Source organism: Abramis brama, assembly GCF_963993115.1.
Source record: "Abramis brama genome assembly, chromosome: 14".
NCBI classification, from domain to species: domain Eukaryota; kingdom Metazoa; phylum Chordata; class Actinopteri; order Cypriniformes; family Leuciscidae; genus Abramis; species Abramis brama.
Window position 1 is genome coordinate 32,785,555 of NC_139976.1, and position 22,839 is coordinate 32,808,393.

General features: G+C 37.2%; 1 protein-coding gene across 3 annotated transcripts in view; it reads right to left on the reverse strand.

Moving 5' to 3' along the window:
• LOC311096507 (cGMP-dependent protein kinase 1-like) overlaps positions 1 to 22,839 on the reverse strand; it is a gene marked incomplete at its 3' end in the record, with an annotated part of 154,287 nt that overhangs the window by 110,820 nt on the left and 20,628 nt on the right. For all 3 annotated transcript variants that reach the window (XM_084135707.1, XM_084135706.1, XM_084135708.1), the window contains exon 2: positions 18,234 to 18,400. In XM_084135707.1, the coding sequence (XP_083991833.1) occupies positions 18,234 to 18,400 (167 nt within the window). The remainder of the gene's footprint in view (positions 1 to 18,233; positions 18,401 to 22,839) is intronic.

Genomic DNA, 22,839 nt, shown 5'->3' on the forward strand with positions numbered 1-22,839 from the left:
CACTGTCCTTAGTGTCAAATATACATTTAGAATTTACAATTGTTCCTTGAACTCTTAAATTCGATGAACAAAACCTGCAGCTCTCGTTGACAGACATCTTATTCTAAACATAATCCTCTGATCATTCTGACTTGTTGTTTCCGGCCGGTTTGGTTTCGGTGCATGACATACGTCACGACCACACGTTAGCGATTGGCTATGGCAGATCCTGAGTGACTCTGGGCAGATCCAATAGTTTTGAACTTTAACAGAGAACCCGCCTACAAGGAAGTAAACGTTTCTCAATGGAGAGAGGCCAGACTCTCTGTACAAATTAAATGTACGAGAGTCTGGTAGAACCAGGCTAAGCTATTTCAACACTGTGAAACAAAAACAAATTTTTTGTTGAATTTGCAGATTGTACAGTGTGTGTGACAGAAATAAAAATTATATGTGCCACAAAACAGTCTCTTCTGTGTGTGCATCAGGACATAACTGTTCTCAGACCTGATTCTTTGTCTGGATTCATAAGCAGTCCGCTCTATTTCTTGAATCCTCAACAAATCTTGAGACTGACAGAAATCCACATAGGGTTTGAATGTGATCACAGAGATCTCAATGCAGCCTATCATGCACAAAATAATCTGTTTCTCTTTGCATTTGGTCAATACATTGGTCAGCACATTATTAAAAAAATGTCTGATTTCATGTTCATTGCTACTTACTCCAAAAAGTAAAAACTGTAACTGAAAAGAAAACAGGATTACTTTGAATAGCATTAGCATCATTGTAAAGTGATGAAGAGCTGAGCAAGTCTTGCATGTGTATTTCCGGGTCTGAGAGTGTATGTATATGAAAGGAGAATGTATGTGTGTGTGAGAGCAGAAATGTATGTGTGTGTGAGAGTAGAAATGTATGTATGTGAAAGGAGAATGTATGTGTGTGTACGTATAGAAATGTATGTATGTGAAAGGAGAATGTATGTGTGTGTGTGTGTGTGTGTGTGTGTGCGTATAGAAATGTATGTATGTGAAAGGAGAATGTATGTGTGTGTGTGTGCGTATAGAAATGTATGTATGTGAAAGGAGAATGTATGTGTGTGACAGTAGAAATATATGTATGTGAAACGAGAATGTATGTGTGTGAGAGTAGAAATGTATGTATGTGAAAGGAGAATATATGTGTGTGAGAGTAGAAGAATGGATTTTGGCTTGTACGGCCCCTCATATTATTTGGAAGCTTGGAATACACATATATATGAAGGGTAAACTACATAGCCACAAAATACTGCCCAGTAATGACTGAATACAAAATATGGATAGTCTCTCTTTTTTTCAAGTTTTGTCTCATCCCTTTTATTCACAGGACTAATGATATCCTGTATCTGAAACTACAGTGAGATGCCCGCTGACTTCCTCCTTAACTGTGGGAGCTGAAGTACAGCCAAAAATGCAAATCCCAATGGGTCCATTTGCAAATTATCTGATCCGCGAAGAGAGAGGAATCGACACTGGCGCGATGATGCTTGTTGTGCACAAGTAAACAAAACGTCTGGAAATAATTCAGCAGTCTACCCCTGATTTAGCATGACATTTCAAAGGAAGCCACTTATTTTTCATCCAGATGTTCAAGTGTCAGACACTCTAAATCACATTTTCTTCTCTAGGATGATGAGTGGTCATGTATAACTTTGATAAATACAATGCTGCTAACCCAATTTGAACATAAACACATGGTGGCTACAGTGCAATAGACAAAAGGGTGTTAGAAGACCAGCGGTTCTCAAAGTGACCAATAGCCAGGGGGTCCGTGTAATAATTTGCTAGTCTACCATATTTTCCGTACTATAGACTAGGTCTCGTTTTTTATTTTTCTTGTTAATATTTGGATTAGTGCTGAATGAGTCACTTTCACTTTAAATAACATTTATTTTAAAGCCTCAACAAATTTCTTTGTAATTAATTATTTTTTTAAAATTACAGGTGACCATTTGCACAAATACAAAAAGCATATTGTGTTCATTACTCCCACCCACATTATCTTTGTTTTTGTTTTTCACTGTTAGAAAGAATTATGAGGTAGGTCCCTGGAAAATGTTCGGGTCCCTGGCCCTAAAAAGTTAGAGAAGCCCTGCTCTAGACTCCCTTAAAACTCATTTGTTTACTTAACTTGTCAACTAACAATGTTCAACAGTGTAGAATTCAGTATTTTTCTGAATTTTCTCTTAAACTGTAATGAACATTTCCACCACCATCTCAAATCAGCTTGTATTTGGTGATGGAAAAGGCAGATTTAGAATAAAATGGTTTATATTGTATTGCTATGGTTAATTAACTACTGTATATCTGAATTATACAAAATTATATATTTTTTTTTTTACTTTTATGCGTAATTTGACAATTTAATACTGATTAGATATTATATTAAATAAAACATTTTGTTCATAAGTGATATAATAATTGATCTTATAAATTGTGGGTTATGGTGTAAATTATGTCATTACCGAGGAACATGTATCATTTGTTTGTTTATTACAATTGATGGTCAGGGCAACATTTACATTTATTCTTTTTGCAGACGCTGGAATCCACTTTTACAAATATACCATTAAAGTCAAATATTATGATTATTGTGAGTATAGCTACTTTAAATATATAGGTGAAAAATACAGCCATCCCTCGTTTAATAATACATCTCCTGAGCATCTCCTTTGAAAAACATAAGCCTGTGTTATGGTTTAACATTAATATTCATGCAGTAAATTTTACAAATGCTCAGGACACTATGATGCAAATCGTTGATTTTATGATGAACATTTGCTCTTTGTCCCCGTCTCATAAAGAAGAAAACTGCTGTGACTCCTGTATTGCAGGAGGTATTGAAACTTGGCTTTTCTGGCTGTTTATGGATTTTTAAATGAATATTTTCACCAAAAATGAAATGTCCGCATTTACTCTCATGTCATGTCATTCTGATCCTGTGTTTTGTTTTTGTTTTGCTTTTATCTTTGTTGAAACACAAAACAACAGAATGTCTCAGAAATCCAAAATAATAATGTTTATATTTTACAATCATGTAGTAATGCCAATTTTTGATAAGAGAATGTAATACTTTGCAAATGACTGTTTTGACATTTCACTGTTTTTTCTTTTCAGTTGGAACTTGCAAACCAAAAGATAAGATTATTCATAAATGAATGAGTCTGAAATCAGAGCAAAAATAGTAAATATAATATTACAAATCTGATTGATGAGCTGCATTTGAAGCCATTATAATATAACAGTTCCATTACAACATAACGTCAAAAAAATTCCATTATGCCATGACCTATTCATTTAATAAGAGGATATTCTTATGTTCTGCACTTTGACTGAGAAAATGCAATACATAAATCAGCAACACAAGGTCACATTATTCATTTATATAGCTTTATAATTTAGATTATAGCCTTGCTATTACTAAATATTAAATTTAATTAAATTAAAAGCCTAGCCTGTGATCATTATGACAATTGTATGAATAATACTACTATAATTAGCTGCATTTAAAAGGTTAATATAAAATGTGGCAGTGAAATCTCGTTTATCCAGCACTGAAAAATGTCTTCCTTCAAAAAAATATTTCACTGGTGCTTTAACAATACAGTCTCATAGTTGGACAAGGTCAGACATTTTCTGAATAAATTCTTGCATAACAGTTTGTGTCACATAATATAGTTAATCGTGTACATTAAGTTTAAGTAGTCTGGTTTCAATGTTTTAAAGAAACCTGAAATAAACTGGCATCATCTCTGTCTCCAAGCACAATGAAGAACATAATTCACAAAATATGGGGGATCTTTGTGAACACTAAAACAAGCAATATTTATTCGGTTCCAGTCCGCCTGCTCTCACTGACACCTCCAGAGCATTACCCGTAGCAGAGCTTTAGGCTAGATTTACTCTTCATTTGATTGCAAAATGTTCATGCCTTTGGATTTAACCTTTACATTAGTGGTGCCTGCAGTTGACAAAGTCTCTCTAATTGACACTTGATCCTCGAGGAGGAGGTCTCACACATTGGCCCGAACAATTATGAGTCAATCAGAGCATGAAAAGATGAGGTTGGATCTAGTACTGCAATAAAGTCCAGTCTGCAATATTCAACTCCCACACACCAACTTGCACCAAATGCCAAACACCGCCCACTTCGGTCTGAGATATTACAAAATGGTATGACATACTTAAAACACATCATAAAAGCAACACTTAAAAAATCTACATCAAACCGCATCTATAGTTCCCATGAGAGTCTTCACCCCAGAAGTCTCTCAAAACTAATTAATCTGTTTTGGAAGTGTATACATTGTTTTGCTGCCCCCCCCCAAGGTTCTGTTTCCTGCACATCAACAACTTGTTACAGTCTGAATGATTAAATTAGTCAATATTACAATATGAAAGCAGCATACACTGATTGAGCCTCGTTCATGAAATTAACAGAATCATTTCTATGAGATTGTTTTTAGGAACTTACTTAAGATGTACATTGTTTTTCAAGTAAACAATGTACATTTCAAGTAATTTAATAAATTACTGATAAAGGTATTCAATAAAATTAAAGTGGTATATACACATTTACGTAATGCAGGTTCACAACAGAGATTGGGTGGTGAATTTGCACAAGAAAAACTCTTAACACTTTACATTAAGATTCCATTTGTTAACACTAGTTAACTATAGTTGTTACATTAGTTAACAAACAAAAATAATTCCAAAGCATTTATTAATCTTAGTTGGTTAATATCCACATTTACTAATACATTATTAAAATCAAATGTTGTATCTGGTACTATTATTTATCGGACCTGAGCTAACATGAACTAAAAATGAACATTTTTATTTCTATTAACTAATGTTAACAAAAATGTATAAATACTGTAAGAAAGATATTGTTCATTGTTCAGTTAATGCATTAACTAATTTCATTATTGATGTGCTTTACACAGTTATTGAACCAAAATAAATCAACACCGATCTGATTCATTTATTAATTATATTCTCAACTGTTTAGTGACTGTTTACTATAGTCTTTTAGAGCTGCTTTACAGCAGAATTGAATTATGTTTCCATCATTGATGTTACGCTTATGTTCAGAACGCCTGTCTGCCTTTTTGTTTAAATAAACCTTGTTTATATCCTGTCTTCAGTCCATCTTCATCTTGTGACAACTGAATCATTTTCCTGTTTATCTCTGTAAAGCTGCATTGAAACAATGTGTATTTTGACTTCACTAACTAATGGAGTTACCGCAAAACATTGAATGCGGTTGAACTTATCAGGCAATAGAGTGGCATAAAAGAAAAAGTAGTCTTTCTTCAATGAAGGCTCAAGGGGTCTAAAGAAACAGCAAATCTGAACATTCTGCCATCATTTACTCATCCTTATGTCATTCCAAACCTAAATGTTCCACAGAAGAAAGAAAGACATACAAGTTTGGAACAACATGTGAGTAAATGATGACCCAATTTTCATTTTGTGATGAACTATCCCTCTACCCTGATATCATCTCGCCTGGAATAAAGAATAATCACAGAGGAACATTCATCTGGGCTGGAAACTACTTCTCTCTCTTAACATGACAGTCAAGGTCATATTGTCCAAAACGTACAAAATTTCTGGATCACTAAATGATTGACTTCATTTTCCTGATGCATTGTCCCAATTCCTAATAATTCCTAGGGCCAGATTTACTAAACAGGGCAAATTGGCGTGAGAGCATAATCCCATAAAAGTGCCGATGGGAAGTGGAAAGTTCAAGTTCAAAATGGGCATTCATTTTGTGTGTATTCTAGGGGTGTCAAAATGAATCGTTTCTACGATGCATCGCGATGCAGACGAGGACGATTCGGTATCGGTTCAGTAATAGACCATAACCGATTATAATGTACTGACAATTTTCTGACGTCATTTGTCGCGTACGTGCTTTGTCGCGGTAGCATACAATGGCAGAGGGAGGTGAGACGCGAGTGCGAGAAAATTTAAAATGCTCCAACTACTTTAAAAGCCTACATCTGGGCACATTTCGGCTTTTATGAACAACCTGGTAAGCACGACCTGCAGAAGACACGCGCTGTGTGCGCTCATGTCACGCACAAATAGAATATGCTGGAGGTAATACCACTAACTTGATAAACCACGTTAGCCATTTTCACCTCGAACTGTTAACGCCTGGCAGAGTCTGACTGCTTTAGAGTAAGCGGATGAGCTCCAACGTCACCTGAATCCGCAGCCAAAAACAAATCATCCACCAGCCCCAATAATTTTCTCTGATTTAAGTATCTGCACGGTCAAATTACAAATTGGCTAAAGCCCCACTAAAACGGTCTAGAACTGCCACTGAGCGGAATTGACAGAACAGCAGATTATTTCAGTTTTTTCCCCTCCGTTTGGCCTAAAATACTGTGTTTGTGGTCATTCAGTTTGAAATGTTGACTACAAACATGGAGGTATTTCGCGGCGTTCTCTCCATATTTACAATTATTTGCACCCTTTAGCCACTGCCTACAATGCACTGGATCCTTCACTGGAAACTTAAAATAACTTGCTCCCACTAAACTTTCACTCTTTGAATTGTTGGAATAATACAAGTCAACACAATTATGACTAAAAGTTTGCTAAGAAGTATTTCCTACTAAAGCAAGGCAGTATTTTCCTCTGGTAAGCATATCCATAGCAGACTGGTGGGAGTGGTCTTGGACGGCAACATGCCTAATGCATTATGGGTGTTCTTACCTATTTGGCAAAAGGGAAGACAACAGCCATTTTTGGCTTAAGTACCCCTTTAACTTGTTGGTTTTTGGGTGCTTTTATACGAGTAACAGACTGAAATTTAAGTCAGTTATCATAATTTTTACTAAAAACCTTCTTTACCATTCCATGGAGAAAAGAACAGGAGTAGTAGTTTAGAACAACATGAGTGTGAATAATGACAGAATTTCCATTTTGGAGATGAACTACCACATCATGCAACAGTTTACATGAGAATGTATGTGCAAACCAATCAGAGAAAAAAATGAATGAGCCTCTTTATGTGTTTTCACAGTAACCTGGAATTGGATCTGTCACTTAAACAGTGAGATTCCCAGACAGCTAACATGTTTTCTCACCATATTCACACATATTGTGCTCCACAGTTATACCCCATGCTGGGTTTGTGGGGCACAGTATATTAATGCGGATGTAAATAAACTACCCCAGGTGAGCCTTCATGCGGTTGCTATGCAACCATCGGCATGCAGGGACAGTTTGTGGCAGTTTGGCCGAAGACTGGTGAAACTGTTACTTGCTGTTTTCTAGAGCAGAGATCCGCTGCATCTGCGTCTTTCTAAAAGTAAACGTGGCAAATCATGCTCTCAGTGTTCACATCTCACATGGCTAAGTATAGCTCAGTTTTATCATCGCTTCTGTCAAGGGGGCTTTTCCTGTTTGGATCACACTTACTTGCGTGCTGGAAATGTAGTGGGTCTCTTGCCAACTCCTCACCCTACGTAAGCAGGAAATTTTGTCATTATTTTACGTCACGTATGGTCATCCTGAAACATGTTTTATAATCCAGCACTACTCATCATTGGTATGACTTGGCAGAACATCAGTGAATTCTAATAAAGCTTTAGTGTGACGCATGAAACCACAGATGACGGCCCTGAGAGAAGCCTGATAGCTAAACACTGGTCTTCTTCTAAAACAACATGGAGGTGATTTTATTGACAGTTTACTTAAATTGTAACTGATTCGCCAACTGTTAAACACTTTGACTGTCTGGGAATAGCTGCAACAATCTGTTTTAATGAATTTTTCTGTCTGGATACCAATCAAACTCCATATGAAAAGAAGCGCCAAGAAAAAGGCTAGACTTCCTGGTTTTAAGATGCGTTTCGGTCGATCGGATCACAAGTGGACGACACAAAATACAGTTCTAAATAGGGTCTAAAAAGTTTTGAGCTTTTGACCACTTCCAGAGGTAGTCGAAAACGTATTCGACAAGATTGCTTTCGTAGTGTAGACGCTCATGTGATCGAATGTGTTCGAACAGCCACAAAAGACCGCCTACTCTCCTTCCTACTGGCCTAATGTGTAAAGACAATGGGAAGTGTGCTAGCCAGATGGGATTTTAACTTTATCAGCTGGAGACCCAAGTTGTAAACAGGGCCTGAATGCCAACAAACCCATAGTGTTTCTGCCAAAACTTGGGGGTTATTATTAGCCTATTATTATTATTATTAAATTATATAACAAACATATTCTAAATATACGGATGCATTTCAAACACCATATTAATATGGGTTTTTCAAGAAGCACCAGGAAAAAGGCAAGACCTTAGGGAAAAGCTTTGATAAATCTATGTCACCAAAACCCATAGTGTTTCTGTCAAACTTGGAGGATCATGGTTATTAATATGATCTGCTTGTAAAAAGGTTACATGTTTAACCCCAGTAGAAGTGACCCACAGGCTGGAGATTTATTAAGATCATAACCTTTCCTACCACCTCTGAGCACAAAACACTTAACCCCAGCAATCTGCTTGATTGGTTCTTCCGTTTCCATGTGTATTGTCAAAAAGGGTCTGCTAAAAGGATTAACTTTTAAAGCTAAAGCTACCATGCTTAAACGTAGACCACGATACATGCATATCACCAATGCACGCATTGCACACAAAGAAAATAAATATCAGGAAGATATGACTTTGATGTAATGATGCAAATTTCCTCACTGACAGGAAGTACAACAGAAAGTACACTGTCTACCAGTACTGGACTAACAGAAGGCAGTTTGCTGTCTCCACTTCTCTTCTCTAAACAAATTACCGCACCTCGAAGGAATCCTCTGTTAAAATTCTCAAATTTGCAGATAACACGACGCTGATTGGCCTAATATGTGACACCGGATCTTTTTATAGGAAGGAAGCGAAACACCAGGTGTCCTAGTGCAGTCAGAATTTATAGCTGAATGATCTGAAGACAGTAGAATTTTGACTCATCACAACACCAAATATCCAGTCAAAACACCATATATATTAGGGCTGGGAATCACTGGGTACTTCGCGATACGATACGATACGCGATACATTGTTCACGATACCGATAATATCACGATATGGCGATACTGCGATAATCGATATATTATCAGTAATAACTCACAATATATCATGTTTTAAGAAATAAAAAGTTTTTTTTTTAATTAGGAAAATGAATCTCCATTTATTTTTTTGGATGAAACACAATAACAAAAACAACTTGTGTCTTATCAGTTGCAACAAAACAGTCACAGACACTATTTTTGTTTTGCTGCAGATGATTTTTTTCACTCGGGAGAAATCAAGTGGAATCGGTGATGCTCGCATGGTGGCGGCTCGCAGCATGTGAGAGGAATTACAAGCCGAGCCGAGCACGTTACGAGCACCTCCCGACCTCCCGATAATTTTTAAACATGTTTTTTCACCAGCTGTCCCCTATTGCCAAATCATACACAACCACGTCGATGGGGCTATACCTCAGTGGCAGCAACCATACAGCGTGCACATACACTGTCACTGTCACGTCACACACACACACACACACACTTTTCTCTCTCTCTCTCCCATTCGCAACATGACGGTCTCTATGTTTAGCGCGAAAGCCCACGTGATTGCTGCCGGCTCGGGATCAAATTCATGCAGGACAGTAGTGCCGTGTACCAGTTTGGCGCGATTATCAGTTAAACTGACTCGCAACGTGTGCAATATCTCACGACCTCCCGAGTGTCCGAACTCGCACCGTGTACGCCCGCCCTAGCGGCTTTTAAGATCGATACTTGGCAAGAGCGCATCGAGAATCGATCGCGGGAGAAAATATCGCGAGATATCGCCATATCGATATTTTGGCGCACCCCTAATATATATATATATATATATATATATATATATATATATATATACAGTGAGGAAAATAAGTATTTGAACACCCTGCTATTTTGCAAGTTCTCCCACTTGGAAATCATGGAGGGGTCTGAAATTGTCATCGTAGGTGCATGTCCACTGTGAGAGACATAATCTAAAAAAAAAATCCAGAAATCACAATGTATGATTTTTTAACTATTTATTTGCATGATACAGCTGCAAATAAGTATTTGAACACCTGAGAAAATCAAATGTTAATATTTGGTACAGTAGCCTTTGATTGCAATTACAGAGGTCAAACGTTTCCTGTAGTTTTTCACCAGGTTTGCACACACTGCAGGAGGGATTTTGGCCCACTCCTCCACACAGATCTTCTCACAAAAAAATCCACAATAGCATTTCTATGACTTTACAACATAAATACTGAGAGATTGCATTTTTTTGGTTAGAAGAGAGAAAGATTAATTCAAAGTAGCATGCACACACCCATAATCACTCAGACAGGTTCTTGATCAAAAAGAAACTAACAAAAAAGAAGCTATTCATGCTACCAGAGACATAGATTAACTTGCAATACTTCACCAACAAGGTCTTGTATGCCTGACAAAGACCTTGGGGTTGAAACTTTGCAAGTTAGCAGTGTGCCTTTTTTTTGTATTTCAGCTAAATTTGTTTAGGTTACATGTCTCAGCCGCTGTGTTAACTAGTTTTGTGTAATTTTATGCTAATGTAATATAACACAAAGTGAAATGTGTCATCAGATCACAGTCTTGTAGTAAAATTATAATAGTCAGGCAACCCACCAATTAGACAATATGAACATCCCTATTAAAGAGGAAGTAAGTCCTGAGAAAGTTCAAGAACTTCAACCTGCCACTGGAAGTGATGGCCCAGTTCTACAGTGGCATCACTGAAACTATCCTCAAATCATCCATATCCATCTGATATGGATCTGCCATGGTGCTGGATCCAAGCAGGCTGAAATTCATTAGCTGCAATCTGCCCTCCCTCCTGGACCTTTATGAGTCAACGTCTAGGAATGGGGCAGACAGAGAGCCCTCACGCCCTGCTCACCACATCTTTCAGCTGATGCCGTGCAGGAAGCACCACATAACTTTAAAAACAAATGTCCAGGCACAAAAACAGCTTGTATTGCTTCACCACAGAAACAGAACACTACAACACAAAGAGATAACAGACTTCAAGCACATACTATACTACTACACTTCCTAGAATGTATCAAAGATTAGCTGAATACCTCAATACCAATTTAAACCCCAAACGAATGAGTAAAGAACAGATTAGATAAAAAAGGCTTTAAAATCAGTTTATATGTATTTTATTTAATTAAATCAATCATTTCAATCTGTCAGAGGATACTTGGACAATATAGCTAAATTTCTGATTGTGCTTAGATTTATCTGATATGTGAAGCTGAGCACAAGGAATCTCTAACGGTTTTTCATTAACAGCTGTCAGATTAATATGTTCCTAACCTTGAATTCTTTCATTTGCTTCCCAGAAAACCCAGTGACCTGTTGCTTCAAACGCGTAATTACTTAAAATTCTGTGAACCAAAGGCGTCTGTTTGAAATTAATTCAGCATATTAACAAAAAATAAAGAGATGGTAGAGATTAAGGCGTGTGTAAATTGAATATCCATTATATTTTCTAGCCATTTAGTAGTAGTTTTGTTGAGCTATTGAAGATTACTGTATTGGCCAGTTAAGGTGAACTGTTTTTCTCTCTGCCATTCTGATTGTTTTTTAACAGGTTTCACAAACATTCTCTCCACCTACCATTGGACAGAGAGTCCCGCCCAAACTCACGTCATTGGTTAAGCCACTGTTGCCGGGCTGGTCAGTATGCGAAAAACAAACAGAGCAATGTTTTGAAAGGTGAACTACAAACTATGCCCCTGCAAGTTATACCTATATTACTACAAGTAGTAGTGCAAAGGAACAATCATGGATTTTATTGACTGAAACAATCTTTTCAAGTACATTTCATGTTTTATGTATGAAATATTTGTAAGGCTAAATTACATTGCTTTCTAATCTTATGAAGTATGAAATAACAGCTGCTGGTAAAACTAAATAAATTATACAAATCAAATATAAACCAATCTGGTAATTATAGCTAAAAAAATAAGATTCACTTATAAGTTTCATAATTAAAATACTTTAAAAATTGAGGAAAAACAAAAAGGATGTGTTGCTCCATCTGGTGATCTATTTATACAAGCTGTATGCCTTATCACTAGGTGGCAATAGTGAAGATTAAAGGTGCTGTATGTACTGTACGTTTCTGACTGTACTAAAGCATAAAAATACCATAATATGTTTGCAGATATTTAGGAAACATGCCGAGTTCACATACTTGTTTCTCTGAAAAACAATGCTACAGCCAGTTATTTTACTTTTAAATGTGCATTCCGTGTTGGAATGTCTGTTTTTGTTTTGGTCTGTGCTATACCGTATTTTGCCAATTTACCCAATAGTACCACAGGTTGCCAGCTGGCGGCAAACACAGCATATTGCAGCCATGGAAGCCAACTTACAAACTCGGTCAGAGATCGCAGATTCTACCCGACCTAAAAAGCCTCCGCACCCATCAAAAAATTTCTATGAATGGCAGCATATTAAAACGCGATATCAACTCATCATAACTCAACTCATCAACTTACAGTGCAAGTAAGTCTCCGCACATTCCATTGTCAATTGTGCTCGTTCTGGCAACCCGCGTGAGCGTCGAGTCTGAGCAGGAAAGGGGCGGGGGAACAACTCTCTCCAATATTTTGAATTTGGACTGCAGTACCCATTTCAACCGCTAGCTGTCAATCTCACATACTGCAACTTTAAAGCAAGCAAGGAAGTGAAGTAGAAGAAGAGTAGTACCAGTGACAACATAAGCGATTCCAAAGGGAGGGGCTCTAATGACATCCCCTAATTGGATATTTCATTGTAGGAAGCGTAACTTGTAGTAAGGGTGTGGTTTGTAAGGGTGTGGTTTGTAGGGGCGTGGTTTGTAGTACATTTTACTAACCTTTCAGTTCGGCTAAACACAACAGCAGAACGGATATCAGGGCAACAAAACAAGTGTTTTAAAGACACTTTATATTAAGGAATATTATCGATTTGACTGCACACTGACACTATCAGATGAGAGCAAAACTTGATTGCTAATAAGCGACACCTGTGAGACGCACCGGTCTCGTATCTCTCACTAGCTGCGTTTACATGGACACTTATTATCGGATTGATGGCTCAATCGGACTAAAAAACCTTCATGTAAACACCTTAATCGATCCGATTGAGCTCGATCCAAATGAAATTTCGATCGGATTGAAAGGGGTGGTTTATCCCTTTTGTAATCCGATCGAGAGAACATGTAAACACTTGATCGGATTGAAAACCGAAACTGAAAGGACTGCGCATGTGCAATGACGTTAACTAGCGTAATGACGTATGACGCGCGGAACGAGCTGTTGAATAAAGTGTCATATTAATAAGTTTCCTGTCATTCTAAAATTCTCATTTCACTCTCGCGTCTGTGAAGTGAAGCAGGACAACGTCCCACCAGTCCTTGTTTTGGATTCTCATCCACAGACGTCTGGTTTTGGCCGCGGGGAGGGGCATTTTTACTGCGTGATCAATAAGCAGCACGGCAAAACGGTTAATATGCTCTAAATTATGACCAGAGACGAATTAATATTACGTCTGCTGTTTAAAACAAATAAAGAACCAATAGAGGAGAATATTTATGCGCGAAAAGTGGGAAACTCTGTATATTCGTGCAGTGTGTGCATGTCAAAACATCAGATCCGATTTGAAACTTGTGACATATAAACGCGCACATCAACCCGATTACTTTATTTATCATTCATGTAAACACCTTGTTCGGATTCATCAATCGTATTGATTTCATTCCGATTGTGTCCATGTAAACGTAGTCGTCACTCCTCCTTTTATGCTTCCGCTCCTCCGTGAGAGATACGAGACTGGTGCGTCTCACAGGTGTCGCTCATTAGCAATCACGCCACCGGCCGCGCACCGTTCTCCCACGGCCCTCAGCCTCGTCCTGCTCGCCACATTTCATAATTAATGAATTTTGCAGCATCGACACTGTTATTGAACAGAACTGAATCAACTGACTTCAGCTGAATGACGGCACAATTGCCTTCTGTAAAGCTGCATATAGCTGAATTGAACTGGTTTCATAATCAATGAACCTTACACAGATATTGAACTGAACTGAATCAATACGGAACTGACTTTAGCTGAAGAATGACACTATTGTCTTTTTAGTTCAGCTTTACAGCAGAATATAATTGGTCTAATTTTTGATGAAGTTTGCATCATTGATTTTGTTCTTTGGTAACACTTTATTTAAGGTGACGCATTTGCACGTTACTACATGTACTTACTAGCCTGACATCATCATACTCAGATTCTAGTCAGAATACTGCTCCATTGGGCTGTGATTATGGGGCGTGTTTCAACCGAACCAGGAAAGAAAATGGCTCTGCACTCAATTTGATAGACCGACAACCAATCAGAGCAACGGAGTAAGTGACGCATGTTCTTCATTCATCTATCCGATCGGCAAATGCCTTGATCGCGGTTCTCTGTTCCTCTTTTAAAAAGAATGCGCTGTCAATATCTTCTATAACAGACGCGATGGCAGAATCTACACATCTCAATTCTCCAGCGGCAGTCATCTTTGTTGTAAACAAATTCAACCCAAGCGCTCTTTGGTGACGTGGATGATTACGTTACTGTTGATCATCTGTCCATCATCGTATAAAGCCCGCCCTGACAATTTGATTGGTCCGAACAGCTCTGGTTCGAGCATAGTTGCTCCACAACAGATCAAATCCAGACCAAACTTCCCGACCTCAAATACTGTGGGCAGGGTTAATATATAGTAGGCTATGTACTTACTATAGTAATAACTGTAAATTATGCATAAATACAAGTAACTAACGCTAAACCAAACCCTAACCGTAACTATATAGTAAGTACATGTAGTTAATTAATATTACTTGAGTACAATGTAACTACGTAACCTTCAAATAAAGTGTTTTATAGAAGTGTAATATTTAAAATAAAGGTCACTTGATTGATGCCAAAAACGCTTACTAAATACATTAGTGAGGTGGACCACAACCAGTCTTAGGGGTTTAGGAATCAAATAACTGGGCCAACACAAAGGCAAGGCAATACATTTGAGGAAATTAGCATCTCTGTCGCCAGAGGCGACTAGCAAGACTCTACAGGGACAACAATACACCAGGATGAGGTGAGCCGCCTGCAGAGTGTACATTACTGGGAGCAGAATGAAAGGTTTAGAGGTAAAGAGCATACCTCCTTAGGCGACTGGCAGGGGTTAGTTTGGAGAGGAAAAAGTGGATCATGGGTGCAGTGCTGTAAAAAAAAATCACCACAGTAAGTGGCTCTACTTAACAGAATGGTACATCTGCCTCACTTGAATACCTATTCATAGCCCTTCACAGGATATTTCCACTCTATTTTTGTAAATGCCAAAATTCTACAGCGCTTGATGATGAATTTGAAATGTGACTGAAACATTTTGGAAGCAATCTTTTCTTGCAACACATCCAATGACCCTTGAAACTGTTAAAGCAAACTCAGTTTGATTTGTTTTATGTCCATGCTATCAGTGGCCAAACAGACTAAATTAAATCAGCTCAAGAGACATATTCAAGGCTAGAAACCATCTTAATAATGGTTAATATTTTCAAAGTGCAACTTGGAGACCAATTCGGCACCATACAGTCTTTTTTTTACAAGGTATACTTCACAATCAACGTCAGACTATTTTCCACACAGGCCATAAGTGAACTTTTAAATGCTTTGAGAGACCGCTGCAGCACAGGGGGTGGCCATGCATTCAGAAAACCCCCGTGGCGTCTGAAACCAACAATGTGAACAACTGAACCCATCTGAAAGGACCTTTGTTTGTGGTCAAGAAAACAAAGGAGGTTTTTTCACAAACGGCATAAGAACCTGCGACAGACCGCTCAGAAATATAATATAACAAATCTACGTGATGTCTGTGAAAAGCTAAATTGGAAGTGCATTAAATCAGGCTACGGTTATTACTCTACAGGTTCAGTTCTAAACCAACGTTCAAACAGCATCAGCCCTATTTCAGAGAGCTAAACAGGGTTCTGTTCACATATTGTTTGGCTGTAAACTACAGAAACACCAAAATAACTGAACCGACTCTTACATTTTCAGATCTCGTCTGGTGTGTGAACCCGTTTCCTCTACTGTGGCTACAAAAAAAATAATAATTGTGAGCTACTACATGGAGTATTTCCTTTTATAACGGTCATTAATTAAAAAAAAAAAAAAAAATGGAGTGGGCCTTTGAGAACTGTATCCTCATAAAATCTAATTTACAAGTGGTAATTAATCCACACAGAGCAAAAACCAAACACTAAACTGTAGCTATAAACTGCTTAATCGTCTAGAAATGTTAGGATTAAAACGTCTTTTCCTCCAGAACTCCATGTGCTAACATGTGAAATATTCCTCACATTATTCAACCAAAAAAAGAAAGATATGAGGAACAAATTCACAGTCTCTTGAATTTTTAATGACATGTTTCATCAACAGAGACTGACAGTAACACTTTATAACAAGGTCTCATTTGTTAACATTTACTACGTTAGTTAACATGAACTAACAATGAAAAATACTTATACAGCATTTATTAACCTTAGTTTTCAACATTTACGGTCAAAAGTATTGGCAGTGATATACATAAATTAAAAAATAATCTACAAATACTGGAGCGGCAAACTTTGCGAAACAAAATTTATGTCACTGCCAATACTTTTGGCCATGGCAGTACTAATACATATCAAATACGTAATCAATCTGTTAACCCCTTAACGCCCACTGTCGCGAATTTGCAACAAACCCCTTCCATTCAGACTGCAGGCGAGATAGCGTGTGTTTTCCCCCAATGCCTGTTTGTGCACATTCGATACATACCTAGGAACATTTTGCACGCACTGGTTTCTCGTAGGAGCGGTCGGAGTGGGAACTACTTCCGGTTCACCGAAGCTAATATTTTGGTTTGCAAAATGTGGAGAAATTGCCCAAAATGAGTTAAGTTGTGCTAAGATAAAAATATGTACCAGCTTATTGATTGCTTCTATAGCTATGTTATTCATATAGACTTCATGTGACGAATATTTTTTACGTACTTTGTAGATTTCTGTTTGTAGCAAATTTGCGACATTGGTCCATAACGGCTGGATTGGGCTAATGGCTACATATTATAATAATGCTGTATTTAGATGGTTTCAGCCCAAAAAAATTTTTTTATTTATTTATTTTTTTCACAAAAAATAGCATGTTAGGATATAACACTATAAGAATATATAATGTATGCACTGGAGAAACAAGGAAAGAGTTAAACAGAGTGTAACATGGAATGTATAAAAACTACTGTCAATGTTAGGGAGTAGGAGAGTGTTTTGTTTCTTGCTGTTGTCAAGATTCATTAATTTGTCAATTAAAGTTTATAAGTTCTAACAACTTTGTGCCATGAATAAAATCTACATACCTGAGATGGGAAAATGTGTTTTATTAATTTTACCATTTTGTAAAAAATATTACCCTAAATGCCCGTTGTCGCAAATTTGCAACATACCAAAATTTATATTTATTTGTTGTGCAAAAGTGAAATTGATAATCTCAACATTATTTACCATCTACTTAAAGGCAAAAACACACATATTTTTTTTTTTTATATACAGCTATATAAATTCAGGCGTTAAGGGGTATTAGTTAACACTGTGAATTTGCATGAACACATTTTTAACAACTGTACCTAAAATTAACTACAACATTAACAAAGATTAATAAATGCTGTAAAAACATATTTATCATTGTTAGTTCATGTTAGCTAATTAATGAACTAATATCAACAAAACTTGTTTTAAAGTGTTCCCAGCTGTCTCATCTCATGGGGTGAAATGTGGTAAACTGGGCCACTTTTTGACAGTCATTGCAATGTCAAAAAGTGGTTCCATTTTACATTCCATTTTAAATTATGCTAAACGTGTATTTTGTTTAATAATTTTAAAAAAACATGTCTTTTTCAAATTATTTATGGATGGTAAATGTTCAGGATTCAAAATAAAGCAATGCAACACTGTATTACATGGTCAAAAAGTTGTGGCAAAGAACACATGGTAAAAACAGAGCAATATACAGCCCGGTCTGTAAATCATCTGGTACAGTAGTAAAACACAGTAAAGTAAACATATAAGGATAAAGCAAAGATACTTGGACATGACCTACCTTCCATGACATAGACCAGGGAGCCCACATCGCCTTCTTTGATGATACAACTTTCTTTATCATACTCCACAGGGTACATGCAGTCCACAATCTCCTGAATCTGAGACAGCTCCAGGTTCTTCATAAAGTCATTTTCAAGAATGGCCTCTTTGATTAGTTCTTTAGACCTGTGGATAACAAGGATGAAATTACTTACTTTAGGAAAACAAGGATGAAATTGCTTACTTTATAAAATCAAAAACAGATAAAGTAAAACAATTATTATTATTTTTTTTAAACTGGAAACAGTCCCAAATCTCACACTATCGCACTAGCGTTTAGCTCACTGATTCTTGAGATATGAGACAATCAAGTCCCACAATCTTACTGCAATGATTAATAGAATAATAACTTGTTATTTCTTTCTCTCTTTTTTAAATTATCACTAACTCAGCTAAATATCCAAAGATAACCAAGTCTACTCAATCAAATTGTAGGTAAAACTACAAATAAAAATAAAAAAATACACCTCTTTTATAAAGTTTCCTAGATGTATCCTTACTTTTTGTTGATACTCAGCTAACAACAAGTAAGAATGTTTGCTACCATTCCCATTAAGTTATGAAAATGTTATTTCTGAATGTTCTCTGAAAGTTGGTTACTAGGGCTGCAACAAACGATTATTTTGATAATCGATTAATCTAACGATTATTAGAATGATTAATCGACTAATCGTCGATTATTTGCCGACTAATCAGTAAGTTTTAGAACGATTATTCAGCTTTTTCAATTAGTTAAAACACTCTAAAACATTAGTTATACATATTCTAACTATAATATAAAAAAAGAAAATCACTTCAGCTTTTGAAATGGTTGTTTTAATGAACTTTGAGCAACTAAACAGGTCATTCTCTTTAAGTTTTCAGATTTCTGTCCAACTCAAATCACACACAAATGCTCTCTAAGCATTGGTTAAATATTCGGTTCTTTTTCAATAGAAAAAAATCAACAAAAATGAATCAGCTGCAATACAGACAAACTTAATCTGCAAACAATTATTATAAGTTGACATGAGTTAAGTTGATATTATAAAATTGACATGACAATTGATCTAATAGAGACATTCTCATTCACCTTTTAATTTACAGTATGAAAAAGTAACTGACACGATATTCTTCATAACATCTCCTTTTGTAAGTCTTCATGAATATGGAACAAAATACAGGCAAGTGATAAGACTGTAATACCTAATAGTGTTACAATAATAAAAACAGCCCTGACTCCTAAGCTCGATCAAGCTTTATTCTATGCAAAAATAAATCATCACATTACTGTAATAATTATATATATTATTCATATTATTGCTATTAGTAGTAGTATTGCATTCTCTAATAAAGAGATTTACTGCTAGTTATTTAACGTTAGCTCCAGCTGGAGAACATTCACCTCTCACCGGCTCGTCTTCTGCTTTTACATGCATGTTATGCTCCCGTGAAAAGCAAGTTCCACCTAGCATGTATTGCACACGACAGCATTCTTGGTTTGAAGTTTTGTGAAACTTTCACACACCTTGCTAGTTCTGATTCGTTTAGACATTCTAGCCGTTTCTCAATACCAAGTACGCAAAGTTCGGATTCGAATAATTCTGATTCCAAGTACGAATAATTCTGAAATGGAACAGCGGCGTACTTGATAACGTGACTCAGCTCGCTCTGGCTACTCCGGTTATCTCTTTTATGTATATCTAGACTACAAATAAAACAAAATATGTTATAAACCACCACTCTGGCTCTTTTCATTTTCATTTAAAAAAATCTTAAACATAATGTCCACACAAATGTGGCTCAGGCAACGCAATTGATTATCTTCACTGCATATTTAGAACAACACGAAATATAAAGCACAACCCTGACTCTTTTTGTTTTCATTTTAAAAATATGATAAATAAAAAAACATTATAATATTGATCATTAAAACTAACATTTAGCAAAAAGAGACAGGGCTGTTCTCGGCGGGGTACATGAGCACCGAGTGTCCGATTGCCTGGTTCTCACAACTCCGAAAACGTCAGATCAAATTTTCAAATAGGCGCTATCTTTATAAATAAACCAAAGATTTGAGCTTTAAACAACTACATTCTCGCCTGAAATACTCTTAAAACTACATTTCGTGACACATTTACAGCAGTATTTTTAAATTACGCGGGGTTTCTCCTCTGCTATTGACGCTTGCTGGTTGGTGTGAGATGCATTCTGGGATACCTTGCTGTCTCAAGTCCGCACAAGTCACCTCTTGATGCATCCTCGGTAAAAGGGGCGGATCAAGTACACATCCGGGGATTTGAACTGGACTTGGCTAGATGTGAACTTTGAATTGGAACAGTACTAGGGCAGCAACTGATGACGTTTCACAAGTCCACAAGAACACAAGTACAGACAAGAACGCATATTGAGAAACGGCTTCTGACTCCGTCATAATTTGCGCTGTGTTTTCTTCTACCGCAATAGCATTTGTAACGGCTGCATTACTCTCTAGCGCTACAGCGCCGTAGCAGTCAAATCGCGATATTGCAGGCCCTTACATTAGGTCACGTGGGATCAAACGACTACTCGACAACAAGATATTTTGTCGACAATGTCGACTAATCGTTTCAGCCCTATTGGTTACGGGAACATTCCATTTTATAATTTTGCAAACATTATGGGGAATGCTACTTTTGAATTTTCTCTGGACATTCTGTAATAAGTAGTAACACTAAAAAATGCAAAAATGGCATCTGAACGCGCCACTGAAAACGCGCCACTGACTTTAGACTAGGTTTTTCCTGGTCTGTGGCGGAATTGTTTTCTGGAACTGCAAAATAGCACCAGGGAACGTTTGCGCCAGAACACGTCTCCTCTTTACGCTGAACCGCCCCCGGGAGCGCAAGTTCATTCCCTAATTTACCGACGTGCGTCTGTCGAGGGAAAAGTCCGCTGTGCGTCGAGTGCAAAATAGGAATGATACATGCGTCTGTGTACAAAGTCAATTGCGCTGGGTGCAAGATAGGGCCCTAGGGCTGTGTTTCTCAAAAGCACCGTGAGCAAAGTTGATCGTATAGAGACCATTGGTGGCAATGGTTCTACGATCTACTTACGATGCTTTTGGGAAATGCACCCAGATAACTTTGAAAGAACATTTATTTAATGTTACTGGAAGAATGTTTGTTCATAACTTTGATAGAACCTTGCAGAATGGTAGTCAAAGTTCTGAGGACTGTTATGGTTTGCAGGGAAGTGGAGAGTTAAGGATCTATTCATTGCAAGATAATCCAAATGAGAAACCATATACCCAAACAGGAAGACGAATATACTCCAATGGGGAAACGTAACAGCTTTACAACTGGGCTGCGTTCCAGTCCACTTTTAGACACGCACTTGCGAACTTCCCTGAGCACTTCCCCTTGGGGGAATCCCTGCCGCCATTTTGAAGTGCGTTCCACTTCGTGAAGTGGACTAGGGAAGTTTATATGGACATTGATTTTGACCGAGGGAGCGAGTCTCTACTTCAGGCACCTATATGTCTCACAATGCAGTACGATTGTGACTTCACCACAGATCTTGTCTAATCACCACAACAACAAACAACTCTATGATATATTAATTATATTTTTTTAATTTAAAACAACCCAAACACACCTATAAACATTTGGATGCTGCATTAAACAAATTCTTAAAGGGAAAAATATATAAATAATAAATAAACTCCATAGATGATTCCAAGTGATCAAGGGATCAAGGGACGTTCCAATTCAGCCCATTGCAGTTTCCGCCAGTAGTGGGCAAAACAATGACGTACATCCGAGTGAACGAGAAAGAGGGAAGTTAGCGAGTGAAGGGCATGACAATTTTGGACTGGAACGCAGCCCTGGATGCAAAGACAACAACCGACAAACAAAAAATGAAACAGTGGTATATACACACACAGTCTAACAAGGGTTAACAAGGCACAGGTGTGGTTAATCAGTTGGCATGATAATCAATAATGGTAACTATGGTAAAAATGGTAAACAGGAACAAACCACAGGAAGAGAACACAAAGGAGACAATGGAAACATAAACAACACTTCAAAATAAGAATCCATATAACAAAGCCAAGAAACACAAAACCAAGTAACATGTAACAAGAATGTTCCCTGTTAGCTGGGTACTTATTAAAGCATTTAAAAAGCATTAAAACTAGGCAATTTCTAAGTCAATGTTCTTCCTGAATATCTTCTCTCTGTATTTATAAAATCAAAAAGAGATAAAGTCATTTTTGAAATTGCATGAGCAAAATCAATCTGAAATATTGGGTTCCTCTAAGAGAACTGAGTCACATGCAAATCTATAATTTTTTCTTGAGATCCCAGACACCTCCATTCAACACCACAGCATGTGAGATTATTCACAGAAAAGTGTAAACTTCTGAAATAATCAGAGAGAATCCCCTATAGCTGGGTTTTTGAATGCAATCAATACCTCATCATGTCAATGGATGAATTCCTTCGTATGGAGTGCATCTTGGCTTTGCATGATGAGTCATTTTCATTGACAACACAGTTCATTTGACAGTGCTTGTCAGATGGCCTTGCTTGTGCTACTGCATT